The 21,385-nt window shown below is 42.6% G+C and overlaps 2 protein-coding genes across 2 annotated transcripts in view; one reads left to right on the top strand and one right to left on the bottom strand.

Moving 5' to 3' along the window:
• The window catches only part of LOC136439620 (melanin-concentrating hormone receptor 1-like), a 30,896-nt gene extending 19,894 nt beyond the window's left edge, over positions 1-11,002 (bottom strand). The window contains exon 1 of the mRNA XM_066435071.1: positions 10,913-11,002. The gene's annotated coding sequence lies outside the window, so the exon portion shown is untranslated. The remainder of the gene's footprint in view (positions 1-10,912) is intronic.
• Positions 11,003-18,236: 7,234 nt separating this feature from the next.
• On the top strand, positions 18,237-21,169 carry LOC136440078 (ependymin-related protein 1-like). Its single transcript, XM_066435862.1, has 7 exons — positions 18,237-18,400; positions 18,873-19,025; positions 19,146-19,252; positions 19,594-19,669; positions 20,001-20,159; positions 20,382-20,489; positions 20,707-21,169. The coding sequence occupies exons 1-7, from the start codon at positions 18,376-18,378 to the stop codon at positions 20,751-20,753; spliced, it is 675 nt and encodes a 224-aa protein (XP_066291959.1). The 5' UTR covers positions 18,237-18,375; the 3' UTR covers positions 20,754-21,169.
• Positions 21,170-21,385: the final 216 nt, after the last annotated feature.

The raw sequence follows: 21,385 nt of genomic DNA, 5'->3' as shown, positions 1-21,385 counted from the left end.
TCTAACTTAAACTACTTCCTAGCATTTCAAGTGTTTATGAACCATTCGTGTCTTTCTCATCACTAATGCACTCCCTCTTACCATTAATCATGAATAACCTTTCAGCACCACTCATCGCCAAGATGAATGTCTAAAATGTGGAAAACGTGAGGCGAATGTCGGACTACGTTGACGTCCTCGGCGCGGACGATTCACTATCAAGGACAAGAGCTCAGACTAGCCTCTACCAGGCTTCCGTCCTATCGCTGGGAAAATAGACCTACCCTGTATAGCGGAGTACCTCGGCTGACTTCTACTATTTTCCCAGCGATAGGACGGAAGCTAGCCTGGTAGAGGCTAAGCTCAGACATCGTTCCCACTGTCACTGCCTATGCTACGGTCCCATTTCTAAAGCAGGGCCCGGTCGGGCAGCTTGTGATATAAAAGACAACAAAAGACACAAAACGTAACCATATATTGTGTATTTTCTTGATATGCATTTTTTACTTTTCGTTTTCGCAAACAGCCCGGCCGGGCCCCGGATTGGAAATGGGACAGTAGCATTACCGGTAATGAATGCCCACACGTCAGGCCTAAACGTTAACTTCCATTTACACCTCCAGTTTATCTCCCATTGGGACTTCGCTGACGCTATCATCAATTTGCAGGTACCCTCAAAAGCATTAAGACATACTCTTACAGCTAAGTGGAAATATTATCTAGGAGAAAGCAGGTGTCATTTGTAATGCCATTTGAACTCCCCGGTGTTAAAAGTTCCAGGAAAATGGTATTGCTTTTTCTGAGTAAAAGAATGTCGTGCAAATTACCAAGTTGTGTATTTCCTCCTCGGAGATTCTTTCCTGTTATCTTTATTGATAGTATGCATGTGGCAACAATTCCTTCTTTTATTCAACGAGAAATGGCTAAACAAAGTTCTGCACATCGTTTCATAAACATTAGGTTATTGAACTTTAGTCTTATTTTCACAACGATTGTTGCAATTGCTGGTTGTTAATGTAGCGTTACAAGTTTTAGACGGAGAAATTTCATTAGAAAGATCTATTATTGATGTTGACATTGGAAATTTCCTTGGCTACAAAGATAACCAAGACATTGCTTGGGCACGTACTAACTAAACGAAAGGACTTAACGTTTTGCCTTAAACAGCGAAGTAAATGTTCAAAAGTGTCCACAAACACAAATCTTGTCGAAATGCCATCACACTGAGTCACATTTGATGCCTTTGATTTGTCTTTTCAGAAGCTACTGACTGTATCACTCTCACAAAGTACGGTACTACGTTACGACAAAACGAAAGAACTTTTGATGCCAGATAAAGGATTGCCTTGCACTTAAATCCACTGAACCGTAAAAATGTTTTGCGTAGAAGCAAGGTAGAAGTAATCTTTCTTCGGTGTCGGTAATGAAGGACTCTATAAATACATGTATACGTACGCCACAGCACAGACCCATGGAGAGGAAAACTACTCGTTCAAACGTCATAAGTGACTGGGGCGCAGTAGTTAGAATCAAACAGAATAAGCCATAAAAATCCAATTTGATGGCAATTACGTTCACAAAAATGAAATGGCGTGATAAATCTTGATAAACTGAACTTTAATATCAAAATTCATGAGACCCTCCTCTCCCACAGACGGCATGTTCCTTTGTGCGGTAAGGCTTTTGGCGCCACTTAATTTGGTGTCATGTCGGATAGCTCGCTAAGTCTTAGATTAATTTCACCGACAGAAAAAGGTTTCTTTCAGCTGGCTGAGTCTGTACCTAAACGGTTGCCGCACCAAGTTACCTGAAGTGATAGGGTTCTCAGCAAAAAAAGCTGCTCAATGAAGTATCCAACAGAGGTATAATGCCCTCCAACAGAGGCCGACAATACAACATCCTTTAGAACACGTATGTCAACTTGTTACATGGATTTATATCGTTCCTTTCGACAATGTGGATATTTGGATATGCATATGACAGTCAATTCACGTACCAGTCCTGGTCTACCGTAGAAACATTCAATGTGCACAGTCCAAGGTATTCCTTCTAACTCGGTTCACACAAGCCAAGCTCACTTCGGTATTGTCTGTACGCATAGCAATCAATACTCTGACGCCGGTATTCACATTTAGTGGAATGATCCATAGAATAATCTCTTTATCTGTTTTGGTCCCGGATTGAGCACGCTGGTTAGATAAAGATGCCATGAACCCTGTAATAGAACGCCTAATCCCCCAGGATACAGGGTAATGTAAAATCGATTTGTACTAATGACTGACAAGTGGTGTGTGGTCAGTTCTAGCTGCCGCTTTACCATCGTTCACATCAGCGGGTGCTCTGTTGCTATTCTCCAAGCAGAGGTTTCGATCGGGGGGCTAGGAGTGTCCAGGATTTGTAACCTACGAAGGGAGGACAGCGTTAAAAATCCCGGACACTGCCCCCCCCCCCCCCGATCGAAACCTCTGTTTGGAGAATACCCTTTCGCAGCTTATCAACATCAACTCCAAATTCTCTTAGATGTGCGCATGTCCAGGCACACTGGAGTGATCATCCTATCTTATTTATAAGATACCCATTGAGACGCTCAGCTAATGAGGAGAGCTCATGTAACATCTGGTTAAACCAGATGTTACACCGTTACACGCTGGTCTTACCATGATTGACTTTGCCAGTTCGCCTGAGCATGACAAACTGCATGGTTGAAGTTGACCTGAACACAATTTCAGCACAGGCTTCGACACGGTTTCCCACTGGCGGCTTCGGAGTAAGCTCAGGCATTCCAGAATCTTTGGCTCTTTCCTTCTCTGGCTCATGACCTGTCTTACAAGAGAGCTTCACCTATTATACTGATCCTGATCCATCAACGTCTCTTTTGGAGTTCCGCAGGGCACAATACTATGCCCCTTTCTTTTCATTTCTTAACACCAACACATCTCTTAATCCAGGCCCGTCTGTTTGATAAATCCGGAGTCGCAAAGGGTCTGCAATCCGACATTGACGCACTGACAGCGTCATGTCTTCAACGTAGTACGTAAACGTCCAGTTAAGATGCTCAGCGTTAAGTCTAAAGTGAACCCCAAGGTCAAACTCAGCATAGTTCGATACAACGATACAGTGCCAATGAGTGGGATTCTTCTAATTCTCTGTGTGACTAATTATCTGCCATGCCTAATCCCTTAAATTAATCGCTGTTTCAAGCTCCAAAGGAATCAAAAGATTACATTCTGTGTGAAGCCTGCAGGGAGAAGATACGACATCCCATTTGACCTATCCAGACTGCCATCTTCCCGATTTAACGCTTTTAGACGGTTTGTCTACACGGGAGGCATCCACATCCACATTAACCTCACTTTCTTTCAAGCTGTCGTCAGATGCCCTGCATCGCTTCGTACAATACTTTAACTTGTCTTTCAAGTTTATGATGTTTGACTTCAAATGGGCGTATTGTAGAGCGCTCTGTGCAAATATGCCCAGACCCTCTTATCATTAATGAAAGGTTGTTATCTGCAAACACTTCAATGCTCGAGGCTATAGTTCAATACGTGACCAGAATGGGAATGCACATGGGTTCATCATCAGACGCTGCTCAGAAGTCGACCAGGGAGAAAAGAGTTAAAACGCTTCACCTGCAAGTTTAAACAAGCTTTACACAGTCAATCTGTAGGCGTTTTCGCGCGTATCTTTACGCTTTCAAGCAAGGTTTCTTAGACATGTCTTTGCAACTACTGAGAAGTGTTCTGGAAGAGATGTTTTTCTGGCTACTTTATGTACTTGACTTGTCATAACAACTTAAGCTATTGACATTGCGTTCCACATGGGTCCAGAGATAACATTCATTTCCCAATGGAAGCAAGAACCCCGCTGAGTAGACATACTGTGACATTTTGCAGCGTCTCTTTCCAAAGTACCTGTTGACAGGGAGTTTTCTATGTGTGTCAAATGTGTGAAATGTCACCATCAGTTGTGGACCATCTTGCATTGAGGCTACATTAATTTTTGCGGCTGTTCAGCAAACTTGATTGAAATATGATACAATGCTAACTGCTTGCTGAAATCAATAGTTTGCATTGGGTTATTTTTTTTTATCAGTGTTTTGATGCATTTTCTAGTAGAAGTCCAGTACCCCTTTAAACTTCAACTGACTGCAGCACCTGCAGCATTGTGGGTGGTTTCAACACAGACCCACGGGAGGTCGTCAACACAAGATGTTGAAAGAACCTCGCAGACCACGAGGGGCTGTAAAACATTTAAAGATCACCAGGAGCAACGTAGATGCTCATTCCGTTTCTTCAATAGCCTCCCCGAGAAATCCAAATGTTACACCCGTCATGAAAGAGGAGAGTTTCACGGCGTATGACGGCTGAGGTCATTTGTGGGGGCTCTGGAAACTGTAGCTCGTAGCTAACGCAGCCAACTCCGGACCATCCATCTTGCCTATCTAAGCGTACCACGCATACATGCCTTCAAGCAAAGGTACACCGTAAAGGGTGAAATGGGAAGTGCAGAATTGCAAGGAATGTTACACAGCCCATAAGCTTGCCTCCATTGAATTCAAACAGGCACGTTTCTCTCCCCCCCCCCCGAATTATAATGACAGTGGGGGTATAAAAAGAAAAGCCCAAACTACCAACCGGTACTTGTGCTGCATGTTGCAGAACATTGCTCTGGAAAGCCGTTACTACACAAATTTTGCTGTGCCAGGCCTGACAGGCAGTACGGCTGCTGGATAACACGTTCCCTATGCACCCGTATATACTCACTAGCATAATCCAGGTACATGTAGCAAGCCGGAGTGGCATATGCATCTTTCTCTTTTGAGAAGAAGGCGTTACGAAGGCTGCTCAGAAAATAACCTACTCCATTTAGATCGGACCCGTAGTCTTTTCGATTGAAAAGAATTGTGTGGCTCTCCTAAAACGCGGGACCCCCGAGGGACGTCCCTAACCGAAGCTTGGTATTCATTTCCGCCTGAGTGAAATGGGGAAGTCATGTAAAGCGCCTTTCCCAATAGCACATCAATTCACCTGAAGGAGATTTGCTGTATTGCATTAATTCACCAAACGAAAGCAATTCTTTCAGGTGAAATAATGCGACAATGTTTTTATTTCTTACTATCCCATGTTAATGTAATTATCACACTTTTCCAAGACGATACTTTTTTTCAACTAAAAAATGAGATACATAGTCATGGGCTTCCGGGCATGTTGGGGGTTCAAACCCAGGACAACTGTGTTCTGGGCTAAACACGCTAACCATTACACCACGACACCACTCCAGATAACGGTTAAGAACAGAAATGGCAGTTGTCACAGAGAGGGCAATGCACCCCTCTACGAAGATTGAAGACGCAGCTTATTCAACAGTTTTGTGATGCCTCGACGTTCTAACTGGAATTTTGATATTATCTTGAAAGCAGTACTCTCAAGCATATGTCTGGACCTTGTGATATCGATTACGTCCATATTTCATCTTGTAATCCGATCAGTTAGAAAGTATGCAATTTGAAGATTAAAAGGCAGTGCGTTAATCAAAGGAGGTCGTGTTAGACATGTCATGCTGGCAATGAACTTACGAACGGCGCCACAGTCTTTATAGTTTGTCTGGGGTACGTCTGCTATATAAGTACTTCTACAAGTAGCTAATTAGAGCAAGGTACGAAAAGTTGATGAGTGATTACTCCCCAATATGTGGTTAATCTATCATGTAGTCAGCAATCGTTCATGGAGGACAGAAGAAGAAGTTCCACAAATTATGTACGCTATCGAAAGAAAACTTTGAGAAGGAAATCATTTTCTGCCATGACTTGGCGTCACGGGAAATCAAGCGCCCAGAAGAATGGGCGGCTCATGAAAGACATATGAGACTTTAGATAACCTGTTTCAAAGCTTCTTAGCCTGTCAGGAGTTTACACGGTACATTTACATTTTCGTATGGTGGTTGTACAGCGCAGGATATTACAGTTTTGTTAGTGTTGATGACACAAATGATTTCACAATTCCTTCTATGTAATAATGGAAATGTACATTCTCTTCAAATATCTTATGTTCAGTGTTCAAATTTCGAGAGCGTCGCAACGTTTTTCAACACAAAAGCTATTTTTGAAGTAAACCCTCTCCATATCAGCGCTCTTAACATTTTCATTTACGTTTTCATTTTTGACCTTAGTGTGAGTGTTGGTTGCCCAAAGGCCATCTGACTAACGCAGTCTGTAGCCCACACTGCAAACACCAAAAGAATTGCCGCCGTGAAGAACAATCACACACTCCGTACGTACAAGTCGAGCCCACAGTTTATTACTCTTGAGTGCAGTATGTTTTTTCAGATGTGGGACGAGGTTTCTGACTCACATAGACCTCGTAGGCCACCTCAAAACCTATCAGGTCAGACAAAGCATTCATCAATGGGTAATTACTTGACGGACGAACAACAACCCTAGTCTGGCTCGAGATTAGATCTTGTTCAGCTAAACGCCACAGATTCCAAATTGAAGACTCTCAATACTTTATGATGATTACAGCACAAAAAGATGGCATACAATACTGATGCTTCATCAAAAAGGAGGCAGTGGGGGAGGGGGTCACATGGCTGGATTCGACGCTGCACGATCAATACATGGATATGTATATTCCCAAAGAGCTACAGTAACTGTAGTCGACAGAAACAGATGATTTATCAGGCCGGCAGTGCTTTGTCCCGGCATCTTCAATGAAAGGGCACTGCTCCAGGCCAGTAATGGAGACGCCTTCATCTTTTCCACTGCCTCCAGGGGATAGGGTCGTGTTGTTATCTCCATGAAAAATGGAGATATAGTTTTGGGTGTTGTGTCTGTGTGCTTGTGTGTGTGTGTGTGTGTGTGTGTGTGTGTGTGTGTGTTTGTGTTTGTCTATATATATAGTTCATGTAGATATGAGGTCTCCGAACTCTTGTTCTGACAGTGTTCTCACAACCTTCAAAACAGATAGCCAACTTACAGTTGATTAGGAATCAATACGCTAAGACGGCTGAAATGTCCCTGACTACTGCATTCATTCAGGATCCTTTGTCTCCTCTTTGACATTCTCTTTGGTGGGGTAACAAATTACATTCTTTGAGATACGTTCCAACCTCTAATTCTGAATCAATCTATATCGAGTCTGTATAGTCAGGAAGTACGAGGACTAAAGAACTAATCCCGTAATTCTAAACTTTATCGACGAAACAAAACGTAGGAAAGGCTAGCGATTTGTTACAGTATTATACAAGACACGCTACAGTAGACTTGTCTGATATCGTAAGACGTTTACTGTCCGAACCACTCCAAACAAGAGTTCGGAGACCTCATATCTCCATGAAATATTTTGATTATACAAATCAAGTCCCAATTTGCACAATTTGAACTTCATTATGTACATCTTTAAGCTGTCTGCATACTAAATATCATGGAAATCCGTCATTCCTTTGTCAAAAGATACAAAAAACGGAAGTTCTGCTGAAGTACCAAGGTTACATACTAAGGGGCCCAAAATTGACCTTGACCTTCGTCTTCCCAACACCTACCCAAATATCATTATAATTCATCCAGAGGTTCTTGAGTTAGGCTGACTACAACAATCCGGAAACACAAACACACACACACACATACACACACACACACACACACACACACACACACACACACACACATACACAAAACAATATCTCCCTTTTTCATGGAGATAATTAACTTATCATCGACACAGTTGCAAACACAGTTGTAGACAAGAGATGTTATTATACATGACCTTTTATAACGACGGATTTTTCAGGTGGTACACAAGAAATGGCAAAGTTCGATGTGTCGTTTCGCAGAACTTAACGTAGGTAATTCAAAAGCTCCCCAGACACATAACGTTATAACCACGTACCCCTGAATCACAGATATACAGTTCTTTCTAGGATGGTCCCGAGATTTTGCAGAAATATGATATCGATTTCTAGACAGTTGAATTAGTTTTTTTCCAATTCCGTTAAGCGCAACCAAGATATGCTATATATCAGTATACTTTGCAGGACGATGTTATGGTTCACGTTCGGTTCCCTTGGTTTTATTGCCTCATTTTATTGATTGCACTGTAAAAGTTGTTTGACTATCTTCTAGGTTGTTACAACAATACCGCAATAGGTGGGGATTCGCATTTCATTCAGTCACCATCGCAGCATAGATCATGTCATTTTCACTCCCGAAGAGCACCTCTGGTGTTTAATACATTGCGAATTAATTGGGCCCCTGCAGATTAATTAATGGCCAACCAATCTGTGACCAATCATCGAAGACAACCCTCCTGCCATCTTCAATTGCTCTGCTGTACGGATTGTCACATTTGAGTAGACATAAGCTTGGCTTAACATGTGTGCACTGGCGCCTGTAATGGTCCCAATTAAAAGAATACCACCTAACACGAAGATTGCAGAATCTAGTTGTAAAACCAATCCGCTCGCTTCAGTGCGTCCGCCTATTATATTCCAGGGGATGTTGTTCAAATCTTCCAGGACCTTCATGCAATGGCTGTCGTATCTCCATTTCCCAGAAATGATTCAACATCCAGCAAATCCAACATTTCGTCAAGCTGATGGACTTCTTCACGTATAAATGTCTGTTATCTGTAACAAGTGGTATGTAAATACAAATTGAGCACTTTACTACAACTTTACCGGAAGAAAAACTTCAGTGAAGAATGACGCGCGTGTGAAAGAAACAAATGGAATTCGCAAATGGAAGCTAAAAGCATTCTCGTCTGTTCAAGCCCCTTGGTCTTCTTCCTGAGCAGGCGGATCGAATAGCTTTTTCAGCTATGTTCTGAACTCCGGTAGTGTGTGGGTGGAAAATGACAACGTTCAGGCGGCGCCGGTATATATCTTAAACCAGCCTCATTCATTTTACAACAGGCGGTCTTAGGGCAGAAGAATCAATCCATAACATGGACTGGTGGAATATGTTTCTTACCGGAAGACAAATGCTTTCTTAAGTATGTTCTTAAATAAAAGAAATATTGTATTTCATGCCACACAAATCTATACAGCGAACCGCCAGGCCACAAGACAGTAGTCCAGATCTGCTACCTAATACATGGTAATCATGTAAGAAAGAGGCTGTCAAAAGTCACCTACCTGAATTTTAGTCCATGAAAAACTTACATTGGCAGGGGTGTCTGACCTCTAAAGTTTCAATTTAGAGCATAATTTCAACTTTTTAATCGGCAGAAACCGTAGGTATTCAGCCATGTTTCCAAGAATTGACCTCTGACCCCTCTCCATAACCTGATAATCACACCAAAACACCAAACGTCTACAGCCCACAGACACCACAAACATGGATGAAAGTCTGATCTTTTGCTGATCTTTTAACACAATAGGAAGGTAAAAACCCTTACCTGTAACATCCAGCCTCAAAATACCAACAGATCCAAAAGTAAAGCCCTTTTTATACCTACTTTTACCAAGGGTACCAAACCTATCTCCATAAGATTACTGGAGTGCGGCCATCACTGTGATGACAAAACAGTTCCCGAAAGTAGCATTTTCGGGACATGAAGTCAACAGGGGCTTCCTCTCACGTTCGGGTTTCGGCTTGTTCACAAAGGCAAGCTCCAGGAGCGTGAATGAATGGATGAATGAATGAATGAATGAATGAGTTGCCTTTTCAATATATATACAAGACAAAAACAACATCCTCGCGGGCTACCATAGGTTGCCTGTAGATTACATCAAAAATTCATTACATGTATCTGTCAAATCGGCAGCATACAACAGCAGCAGAATCGCCATGTTCTAGTTACATCTCATTCTGTACGGACAGATTGGAGTGGTTTTTTGCAAAACGGCTGAAAGTCGATAACCAGCGAAACTACTGAGAGTTTCCGTGGTTGTATTTCACCCCAGCAGCTATGGCTGAAAGTGCAGTGATAATTTTTCATTGTGAGTTCTAGCTGGGGATGCGCATGTTTATGGCAGGTCATTGAAAAGAAAGAACATCGGGTCCTGTCAGAACACTCAGGAAACCACTCGAAAACACACCGTGTAAAACAGTTCCGCCCTTATCTCTACATCTAAAATACCTGTTACCTTTTGAATCATTTCAATTTCCACAACGGTGGCATGAGGTGCGTTTAGATGTGGCTTAGAACGTCAAAAAAATGCACATTCCATCCCAGGAGAAAACTAACAAACCTCTGGTATGACATATAGATTTAGACAGGGAATGAAGGCCGGGGATAGAAAAGCGTGACCCTAGGGAAGGCATGGATGAGATGATAAGGTGTGAGATGTTGTAATGAGATGGGGCTATAGGTGGGCAGGTACAACACAGGTCCTCTCATTAAGTGACAAGGGCCGGGATCTAATCTCCAAGCAGATCTATAGGTTGCGAAGACCGTATCAAACTGGCAGAAGAAGTATGTTTTGCAACCTTGGATTGCTATACAAGCTCCTTCTTCCAGTTGGATACGGTATTTGCAATCCATTGGGCCTGCTTGGAGGCTAGCCGGGATCCACCACTTTAATTTCCACGTTTAAAGAACACCAAGTTACGATCTATCACGTTCAATATCACAAGATTGTACACCTTAAAAGAAGGAAAGTAACCCTTAAGACGCGTCTCTTTCCCGGTGACAAGACGCCATTGCCGTTGTTTTCAAACAGAACCGAGCATCCAATCTACTGTCCTCCGCGCGGACATGGACATTCGTCTTTTTGTTAACTTAGATGGACAACATCGACAGTGAGACTAATCTCGCTGTGCGGGAAATCACCAGGTAAAGGCGACTTCCAAATACAAAGCTATCGTGGCCTTACAATGTAAAACAATATGTCAAATTATTTTCAGCACTGAGCGACCAGGAACGGACGAGCCCTCGACTAAACATGCGATCGGCAATTGTTATATCTAGCAGTAGCTTAATTTTATGACACTCACAAAACAGCGTTATGCCCGATGTGAAGACACCCATCGGAGTCAGCTCGTCCTGGCCGTGTGGAACCGTCCCTTCGCTCCCGGGCTCACCGCTGGACCGTGTGGGAACAACGGTCGCAGCGGGTCGTTATAGACGCACACTGCCGCCCACACACTTACGTATGTGCGAAAAGATGATGGAAAAAACGTCTGATCACGTGGCCACCAGCCAAACGCAATCACGAAGAGAACAGACTGATCAGAACTCTGGCCTTTGATACCACTTGGAGCCGGTATGGCGAACAGCATGCTCAACGTAAAATAGGAACGCTTAACTGGAAGCCCGAACTACGACAAGTGGACGTAGTTGAACGGTTAAATCTGTCCGTGTATGATCTAGGAGGCATAGGCGTGTGCCGGGAAGCGGGCTCCGATAAGGCCAGTTGGGGCACCACGAAGGGCGGCCAGCTGGACCTGCTTAAACGAGTAACTACCCCTCTTCCAGGGTCGTCAATGCTGGTCATGGCCACGTATCGATCCTTATCCCTGCTGACGTTTGGACGTGACGCATAGGTGGTCCTTAAACAACACCTCTGATACCGAGCGGCAATAACGTTGAAAAGTTGAAATATATGGTCGAAAGAGTTAAGTGATCTTATGATTGCGTACTTTTCAAGTCGTTGAAAATAACAATCTGTAACAGTATGTTCAGTTTGTCCGAGACATGCAACATATATAATTTGTATGGCTGGTTTACCGGCTAGATGGACTGATGCAAGTCACCTATGACGCAAACTAAACTACCCTTAACATTTTCAAATGGTTATAAGTGGTGTGACACTGATATTGGACACGTTAAGCAAGGCTGTAAAAACTTGAAAACCTCATGGGTAAATGGCTATACGATATGTATTCCGGTGCCGTTTCGCCACGACCTTCAGTATGGCACAGGGGGCATAATTTGTGACTCTAAACGACTCATGCAAAATATTAATGATGCGTTTCAAATATATCACTAACCCTGGGGTAGTTTGTATTCCTCCTCGTGTCAAAGGTACCACCCCCCAACGATGTGTAGAGGAGATGGTGACTTTGGAAACACATCCCAACTTCAAGGTCACTGCATTTCCACCAATCTTTGTGCAGTCAACAAATTGGGATGCATTAGTTGTGCCGAACAATCGTCTCCTATAACGATAAATCATTCGGCAATGACTTTGTTATCGTGCGCGTGGTTTTGGGGAATGAGCGCTTTTGTACAGTTAACCTTACGGCTCAAAATGTTCATTTACTGAGATACGTTATACGTGTAGTCACATGGACCTCGACTCTTCGTCTGGCAACACCAACTCAAAGATTTTCAAGGAACCAAATTACGCCGCAAATGGTGTAAGGTAGCGGTACCCATTATCGTGTGGTACCCATCATCGTGGACTCTGGGTCACGTCTACATGCCCAGGTGTATTATGCAAAATCCTGTTCTCGTGAGCAATAAAGGCCAACATACGTGTGATTCTTAGTCGTGACTCTCCTTTATACAAACCAGTGAAATAGCTTTGCATCCAGGGAAACAACAGAATAAACCGATGAAGCCTGACAAGTTACCTGGAAGCGTCGTGCAAGACGTATTTTGCATGCAATTCGACAACGCTTATTTCATCAGTTTGTTCTAACTCGCACGATAGCTAGTATCTTTTTTAAAAGTAGCTGACGTCAAACCTTTCTTTAATATCTAAACTATGTATGGGGATTTGAGGTTTGAAACTCTTACCAGTTTTAGGAAACTTTGACCAGCGACTTCCCACACGTTTTCGCACATCAAAACATTATTGTCGTGCCTTTGTCAGGTTATCATAACTGACATTTTTAATAGATCGGAAGATAATCAACTGGGTACCGATACATTACATCACGATAAATAACTTGCCCGCAAAAGTTTGTCTCTAGATACTGATGCTCCGTCTCCTCCAAAGCCAACACCAGAAGCTACTAGAAGGACTAGAACTAGTCAAACTTGAAATTCTGCTCATTTGTCATGTAACCTTTTGCTTTTCAACGACGTTGCAAGCAAGATCACGCCTTCGGACAGATTCTCCTCCAATATTTTCTGCTTTATTCAGCTGTTCCTTGAAGTGGAAAAGGCACGACTACTCGTTATGAATATTTGCAAAGTCAACGATGGCTGGTGAAACATTTGCGATGAAATATAGATAACGCCTGCTGGGCAAAATGAACATGTATAAAGTGGCATAGGCATTGAATAAGAAATGGAATGGAAAATGACTTTGTAATGTTTAACTTCCAAACATAACATATTGCTTTATCCCTTTGCGGGTAAGTTTACATCAGAGACGTATTGATTTTGACTTTAAAACTTAAAAAGGCACAATTGATATTGTTCAATGCAATGATACGTGTGCTGGAACAGTTTCTCTTTAACAACGAAGTCCATGTCTTTCTTTGCAGTTAGTATATCTGTAAACAAATGAGTTAACTCAATTATCTACACATTTCGTAAGACCTATTAAAGAAATGTGAGTAAAAGCTTTGCACCTTTGTTGCTAGTAGATTCCAAGTACTGATCTGCAGTATACGCCAGTAGAATCTGAAAATGCGAGTTCTTATAGGATGGAAAAAGGATCGTGTTTAATGTCATCTTCTATTCGAGAATTTCTCTCAATGGATTCAAATACCAACATCAAGAACATATTGAGATGTGACAACCCCTTATATTGTACATGTAGGATGATATATAAAAATGTCTTGACGTTAGAAATTCCACCAATAATTAAAAGAGCATATTCTCATCCCATTATTCTTTTGTAAGGTAGACACGTCTCATAGAATGGCTGTTGTTATGTAGTAGAAGATGCCGTCCGTTGTACATTGTACCAATTGTTGTGCAGTAATTGAACGTAGACTGTAATCTGTCGCAGCACACAGGCAGGAAATCACTAAACCCTTGGAAAGTAAAAGACGCAAATAAAGACGACTCAGATTGTTTCTTCAGTGCAATGGACTCACTTTCTCTTAAAACTGTCAGCTTCCCTGGTCTGCACGATAAAACACAAGGCAAGATTGTCATCTTTACGAGTTGCGGGGGATTTTGCACACTAGACGGTAGACTGTCGTAAAATTGTGAATCCCACTTCGATAACAATTTGCAAAGGTTATGAAAGGTCAGTTTTATTGGTAAGGGCTTTGGCTGTTTAAATATGATGGGATGTTATTAAGTTAAGGTCAACGACCGTTGGTGGAGTGTCAGTGTTATGAATTATACAAGGCGGTTAATTTCATGTCATTCTGTAAAAGTAAACTGCAGGGTAACGTCATAAGATACCGCTATAAAACAACGGGTAGATACATAAAGAAATAACGATTTCGTAAAGTACGGATTTTTTATCAGCTTTTATAACAGAAGTGTTGAAAACAGGAGGTTTTATGTCTGCTTCCATGTTGCTGTCGCTTGATCCGTACCTTTCATGTTGTTTCAATCAGACGAAGTGTGACATTTAGAATATAGCTCGGGGGCTTAAAAGGAACTGCTGTTTCGTTCATTGGCAATAGTCTCGGGAATGAACTTGAACAGAAAACTCTTATCTGGGAGTTGGATAGACGAAGTGGGCGAAGGCTTTGGTTTGCTGATTGCATGATGTAACGCGTTGTTGGCGCCATAGTCGCAGTAGTTGTATTAGACCGAGTTATTGAATAGCGCTAGCAACGTGTTCGAGACCTCCAGGCAGACACAGGGCTGAATTGTGAGACGCGATGACTAGCTATCTGTTCGTAACATTTGCTGATAAACCTTTTACACATTAATAAAACTAACAGAAGAAGAAGATAGTACATATAAAAATATTTGATTGAAAGTCTCAGACATATGAATGAGTGCACATGAGTGTACGATAGCCTAAAGGCTTGAAGGAATATGAATTGATACGTAAGAGCGACCCGTCGCATTATCGGTTAACGAACCCACTGCGTTCCATCAAGGACACTATCCTATATGATAGCCTTAGTTCCATATATCATTATGAGAATACACAACCCTCAAGGTAAATCCATTGTATGACTCCCATTCAATAGCGAACCAGCGTAACCCTTTAATATGGTCATCGCTCACATGCGCCCATTCTTTCGGTAACTAAAGCCCCTCATACATAGCCGACCATGGCCTCCGGACTTCTCTAGACCATGGTTGGGAGTCATCTGTGGTTGAGAGTTGGTCGGCAAGGTAACTCCGAACTAGTGTGTAAAAGTCGTCTACGCCAGCCGACCATAAATGTTGAAGAAAATACACAGTCGAAAAAGTCATATTCTGCTTGGATGCAATCAGAAGAGAAAACCGGAACTAGAAGAGGATAGATTCCAGGCTTCTCCCAACCCAGTGCTGACATCAGTTGGGGAGTCTTCGGGAGGACAGCCGTGGGAAGGCCCTGGAAATGTGGCAGGAGCTTTATGTTCGGACCATACTTCAACCTGTCACGGATGATGAACAGTCTCTAAAGTTTACCAGAACATGACATTGATTCATACTTCGGCTTTCTTAGAACGTAACTCGTATACTAGAAACAGGAAACTGATGACGACGTTCATGTCTGGGAAGGGTTGATATGAGGAGAGTCCGTCAGTTAAGATGTAGTTAGCAAGGAAAGGGAGAGAGAGAGAGGGGGGGAGAGAGAGAGAGAGAGAGAGAGAGAGGGGGGGAGAGAGAGGGAGAGAGAGAGAGAGAGAGAGAAAGAGAGAGAGGAAGACAAGGTAGAGGGAATATTTTGTATTTGATTTTGATTTACGCAAATCTCCTGTGTCCTTACTTCAGCCTGGCCGGGTAGCACATACATCCAATATCGGGATCGAGTTTCAAGTGAATCGAGGACAGTCTTAGGGAATACAACTACACCTCTCCTCTCACATGAACTCATCATATGAGACTACATTACAAAAGTGGATATTTTGAGTATTTTGGCTCCAACACAAAGGAATATATGTCATCAATCTTTGAAGAAATAGACGTCCACTTTGACCTTCACTGAAACCGACGTAGGCGGCTTGTTGATGAGGAGTGCGAGCCGACTCTGGCTCCGCTGCCATGATGCATTTCGTCCTTTATCTATCTTGACATTACTGGCTTAATGGTGAAGCTATTGGAAATCTTCTTATGCTGTTACTAGTGAACGTTTATCGTATTACCGGCAGAATTTGATTCCATTTGATACAATGTGATGCGATTCCGATCCTACGTCTTTATCTAAAGTCTACAGGCTTATTTCTCATCTGCTTCCTAGATTCTTTATGATTTCCCTACACCTCTTTTATAGGAATCCAACCAGAGGCTGGTTCGGTTCCTCTATACCATTTTCCAAGCATAAGAGTCTTGCCATTTCCGTACAGTCATAACGACGTCGCTAATGGTGTGGTGAGCCTTTGACCGGCACTCTAACGCTTCCCGCAGTAGTGCACCAACAACACACGTCTGCAAGTAGCAAACTTGAGTTCAACACACAAGCCAAATTTTTGTCATGGCAGTTTCCTGGAAGCAGCCTTCTATTCCAATGATGGTTCTTGAGCGTTACCGTACCAGGGCCACAAAAGGTCGGCTTTGTGCGGAGCAGAAAACCACGCCGCGGGGATAACAAGTATACATTAGGAGACTTGATGGAAACTGTGCAAACTTCGGAGACGCCCGTCTGAGATTTTGATCTCCTTCGTTACACCGCTGACAAGAAAGAAGAAATACAGCTGAAGGGGGGATTGAAAGTCTAATTTAATCACAGCACGCACCATGGATGGAATATAAAGTGTTGCCAGCAAAAAATCGGACACCAATTCCCTTGCCTTTCTTGTCTAATAAGACAGCAAATTACTTTTAGAATGTTTCTTTGATTCCACATTCGCGCGTACAACCTTGAAATGTATTCGTCTGCTATATAACCTTTCTTTGCGATGCCCAAGGCTCATCTTCTAAGCAAGAGCACGGGAAGACAGTCGCCGTGTTGGAGGCACTCAGTTGTGTCCAAGGTCAAGTTGTGAGACTTCATTATTGGACAAAGAAACTTTTCCTTCTTGCAACACAGACTTGAAGGAGTGGACCGGTCATATACAGCCAACCAGATGGCCAGACTGGCAGAAGATCGCCAGCAGTGGAGAACCTTTGCTGAACGCTAGGCTGCCCCTACGGCTGACTACGCCATGGGAGAGAGTGAGTGAAAGTGAGTGAACTTGCGTTAGTGGTCAAACAAGAAGAAACTGGCTCGAGGCACAAAATGTAGTACTATAGAAGGTATATTCATATCAAAGTAACAATCGAGTCGGCTTATGTACTGTATGGATATATCTGATATAGTGCGTGACAGCGTCTGGCATCGTACTGTACGTTTTACCAAGAACATTGTTATTGATTGAAGTATCATTACAGTATAACCAACAAGTCACACCCTCCATAAGATTAATAGATTCAAGGTGCTTTGTCAACTGAGACTACTACGCTTCATCAATTTGCCAATCTGTACAACATGAAAGATGGAAAGAAGCGGCAATTTTCTGCCAGCGCCAGAAAACCGATGGACACAGAAACGATGATCTAGTTGCTATCAACAGGGAAGGAAAGCTTACATTTTTCAAGGCAGTGGCAGTATAAGGTACCGCAGAGAAGTTATCGCTCGTTTGCTGGCCACAAAGCAGCTTCAGTAAATCTCAGCGTCTACTGAAAGAGCGTCGGTACTACAATTTATTGGCATGGCGCTAAGTCATGCATTTCTGTGCTATTGATTCCAGCGATATACAGTAAAATAAACTCAGCAGAACACATTCTGGTTTGACATATTATCTACGCAGTTTAGTGAAGTTTCCTGAATGCCATGTAGTAAATGGGGTCAACTACCCTGGCCTAGGGTCACCTCTGTGCATCAGAACAGATGACAAACGGAGCTAAGGGATGGCTTCGGCTCATTTCGTCTTTGTGATCATTCCCACTGCACAGCGAGAGAGAAAATTTGTTTGAGTTCAATTCTTTTTGAAGAGCCAAAAGCACAGAGATTAAGGTAGTCATGTCTCCAGGGAGGGGATACTAGGATCTGTCTCTTTCGCAGGCACCATGGAAGTGACGTGACCCCTCCAGGAAGGCAAGCCATTATCAAGACTCCCTTTTGAATGTACTTCATCATCTCGTGAATCATGTACACATCGGCTGCCGGAAATGGCATAGCACAGCCTGCGGTGCCGATTGACATTGAGTCATAAGGTGGTCAATGACCTGAAAAGGGTTACCTCAAGTCTTTACACATGGTACTGTTAGCAGTGAAGTTAATGATTAAACCACCTTCCGGCGTAAACACCATGTGACTCGTTTGACCTCTCTACACATGCCACTAACAGTTATTCACATTAAGGGTAACAAGTCAACACCTTTTGATATCCTTTAACTTAAACTTTCGACGCCTTCGGGGGTTTCATTGTTCAAGACTGCTATTGAAGCCACCTGGGCCAATATGATGGTTAAACGTCTGATCATAGGTACGTGTTGCAGATGACAGTCGTACGCAGGGCCCTGGCCGTGGATTTAGACTAGGCTCTACCAGCCTTTGCGGGTCGCTGGGAAAAGATTAGAAATTGGCCAAATAGAGTCAATTATATGAAGGGAGTCGGCTACGGAGATAAGGTCCAATATGGCAACCCTGGGTGGAACAGCGGATTGAAATGTTATCCTCCATGGCCAAAGTCCCCCGGCAAATGTTCTCTCTAGCCGACGCGGTTAGTCTGGTAGAGACTAGATTTAGACTGTGGTTAAGGGACATCCTATCGTGTCAAATATTCGTATCTTGATTATAAAAAGTTAGAATTGATCAAATTCAAATCATTTGTGAAGAGCATTTCTGCAGAAACGTTTGAAATGAGAATGAAATCGTACCGAGGATTTTTTTTTCTTGTACTACGGTATATTATGTATATCTCCTCTCAAGTCTACAAATGTCTATCCTCGCTATAGCCTGTTTCCTTGGGATGTGTTCGGGGTTCTTGTTGCCACCAAAGATGCCGGTATTGGACGGAGACAAGCAGCCTCCCCTACCCTGCTGTTTTCCTCAGCAATGGGAGGGCCTACAACACGTGACCATAGGGCAAGTGATTTCAGGACAGCCTGGTGAGTATTTGAATCAAAATACCTTTGACAAAAAATCTACACAGCGAGTATATTTCTCCAGACGCAGCTCTTCACAAAGTTTGTGATATGTTTCGATTCTTTTAAATGTTTTATTCGTAGACCTGGTGAATGTGACTTATCGCACGTCTTACGACTTCGAGAATAAGAAACTCGCCCTTGAACTGTTGGGATTGCCACGAACAAAGGTCATTCAAGACTACAACAAGGTACGCACTTCATTCATTACAGTGCACTTGTATCTCCCAGCCCAAGTGTGTGGAACAATTTCATCGGCAATACCATTGCCCTCACTGACTTCATCGTGCTATCTGTGTAAATAAACTGCATCATTCCGCTGCATTATTCTGCTGCTATCAGCTTTCATATATCGTGGGTATTGTTATCAGCAACCATGCATTACCAGAATTAACGTCGGAGGTCCACCGATCTATAAGTAAACAAAGGCGATAGAAGTAATGAAAGTAAAAGGCTTTCATTGTCAGTCAGAAAAAGCCTGGTCATGTAATCTTAACTTTTGAAATAACCTTTCCGTATATATTTCTATTAGATGATGCAGTATGTCATCTCGGGACAAAACTGCACGGTTACTAAGATAAGCGGGGACATGTTCCACTGTATTCCCGGTAAGTTGCAAGAAACCTGTCAACTGAAAATTGAAAGAGCGAGTTATGCTATTTACATTAATCACACATGCACCCACAGCCACCCCACCACAGCAAAACCCGAAAACATAACCTTCAGGCGAAGGTAAAAAATCTGATAAGACAAAATACATCGATATCCCTGAATGTCTTAGCATTCGATTCAGCATCATGGCACACATTGATTCCTTGTCACCTACTGCCTAGCAGCGACTAATGGCAGGCATGCAGAATGATTCTCACAACATGTGAAGTCGACAGATCTAAGACCATACAACACGAATGATTTTAATCTGAGTGTATTTTCCTGCAGCAACTGCCACCCACCTCCAGTCGTTCTACTTTGGCGGGATGCAGGGGCTGCTGATGGACGCATGGCAGATCATGTCCCCTGACCTCGGCGGTAACGTCATCATCGATGTCACCAGTGACGGGTGCATCCCAGTCGCAAATGTCATCACCAACATGGAGGGTAGGTGGACAGACGGTTATGCTTACCTAATTGAAGTTAATAAATCTAGTAACGATTTCCAATTCGAAATCCACGCCAATACACTCCCTGATACCATGAGAACTACAACCGCGATGTTACTATAATTTGGGATTTAGGATCAGCAGAAAATTTCCCTCTACCCCTGAATGACAGTCTCTTATGTTGTCTGTAGGGTTTCTGTCATATCCCTATTTGTTTTAGCTCCAAGCACGACTGTGGTGACCTACGCTGACATCACGATGGGCATCAAGGACCCGAAAGTGTTCGACGTGCCCAGCCCTCCATGTCCTTCTAACACTAACAAGAGTGGTAAGACACAATTTGCTCTGCTCTTCGTAGGACATTATGTCATCATTAATGCATACTCCATGGCCGTCTTGTTATTCGATATTCATTCTAGAAATTACTACTTATTGCTTCAATGCCTGACATCTTCTAACTTGTGCGTTACATCTTGTACACATGTTTTAAGTTACCACATAATTTTTGTAAGCTGGGTATTTAATTATAAATGTTTTTGTTTCAGTTTCAGGTAGAGCATTAAATCCACGCTTTTGGCTCTCTGGACTTTGAAGGATGGCTGAATGGGTGGAGGAATGAAGCCAACGACATCTCTAATGAAGCCATCAATAACAAATTTAACTTCAAATATCATCTGAAACCTATGTCAGCCCATAATGCTCATGTATTGCATCAACACTTACGGCATTGAAATGTATTTTCGCCATTTTAATGTTGGCTTCCTCTCAATCTAGTGGTTGGAAAGTACCAGGGGCCAACCCCGACTTGAAAAGGCAATTCCAACGATAAGCACAAAGTCAAATGTTCCGGAAATAAAGCACATATTATTACAATGTCGTAATCGATGGCATTCCTTTCTAATTTCCTCATATCAGTGGAGCCCATCGGCTGAAATACGATTAATCATCGTTGGTTGTTATAAAATCAATGAGCACTGCAATTAAATAAAGAATGCTATTTCAAGTCTACGTAAGACCACTTTTTCGGTGGATTTCATACCTAAAAGTATTAAAACAATCACATTTTAGACTTTAAGCTTACTTTGAAAACTGATTTCACATGACATCCAATCGGCATAACAGCCTCATCAATCGTTATGCTTCTTACAGTATCTAAACCTTTCTACGTCTCAAAAGAAAGTGGCTCTTCCTCCAAAGTATTAAGTTTATTCTTCTTACATGGCT

Source organism: Branchiostoma lanceolatum, chromosome 8 (assembly GCF_035083965.1).
Source record: "Branchiostoma lanceolatum isolate klBraLanc5 chromosome 8, klBraLanc5.hap2, whole genome shotgun sequence".
Classification (NCBI taxonomy): Eukaryota; Metazoa; Chordata; class Leptocardii; order Amphioxiformes; family Branchiostomatidae; genus Branchiostoma; species Branchiostoma lanceolatum.
Note: the sequence above shows the minus strand (reverse complement) of the source record. Positions and strands in the feature narration are given on the sequence as shown.

Excerpts from the sequence above, each read along its gene's own strand:
- LOC136440078 (XM_066435862.1), top strand. The coding sequence starts at position 18,376 with ATGATGGTTAAACGTCTGATCATAG. Across the intron at positions 20,160-20,381 it reads TGTCATCACCAACATGGAGG|CTCCAAGCACGACTGTGGTG; the intron begins GTAGGTGGACAG and ends TATTTGTTTTAG. Across the intron at positions 20,490-20,706 it reads TTCTAACACTAACAAGAGTG|TTTCAGGTAGAGCATTAAAT; the intron begins GTAAGACACAAT and ends TTTTTGTTTCAG.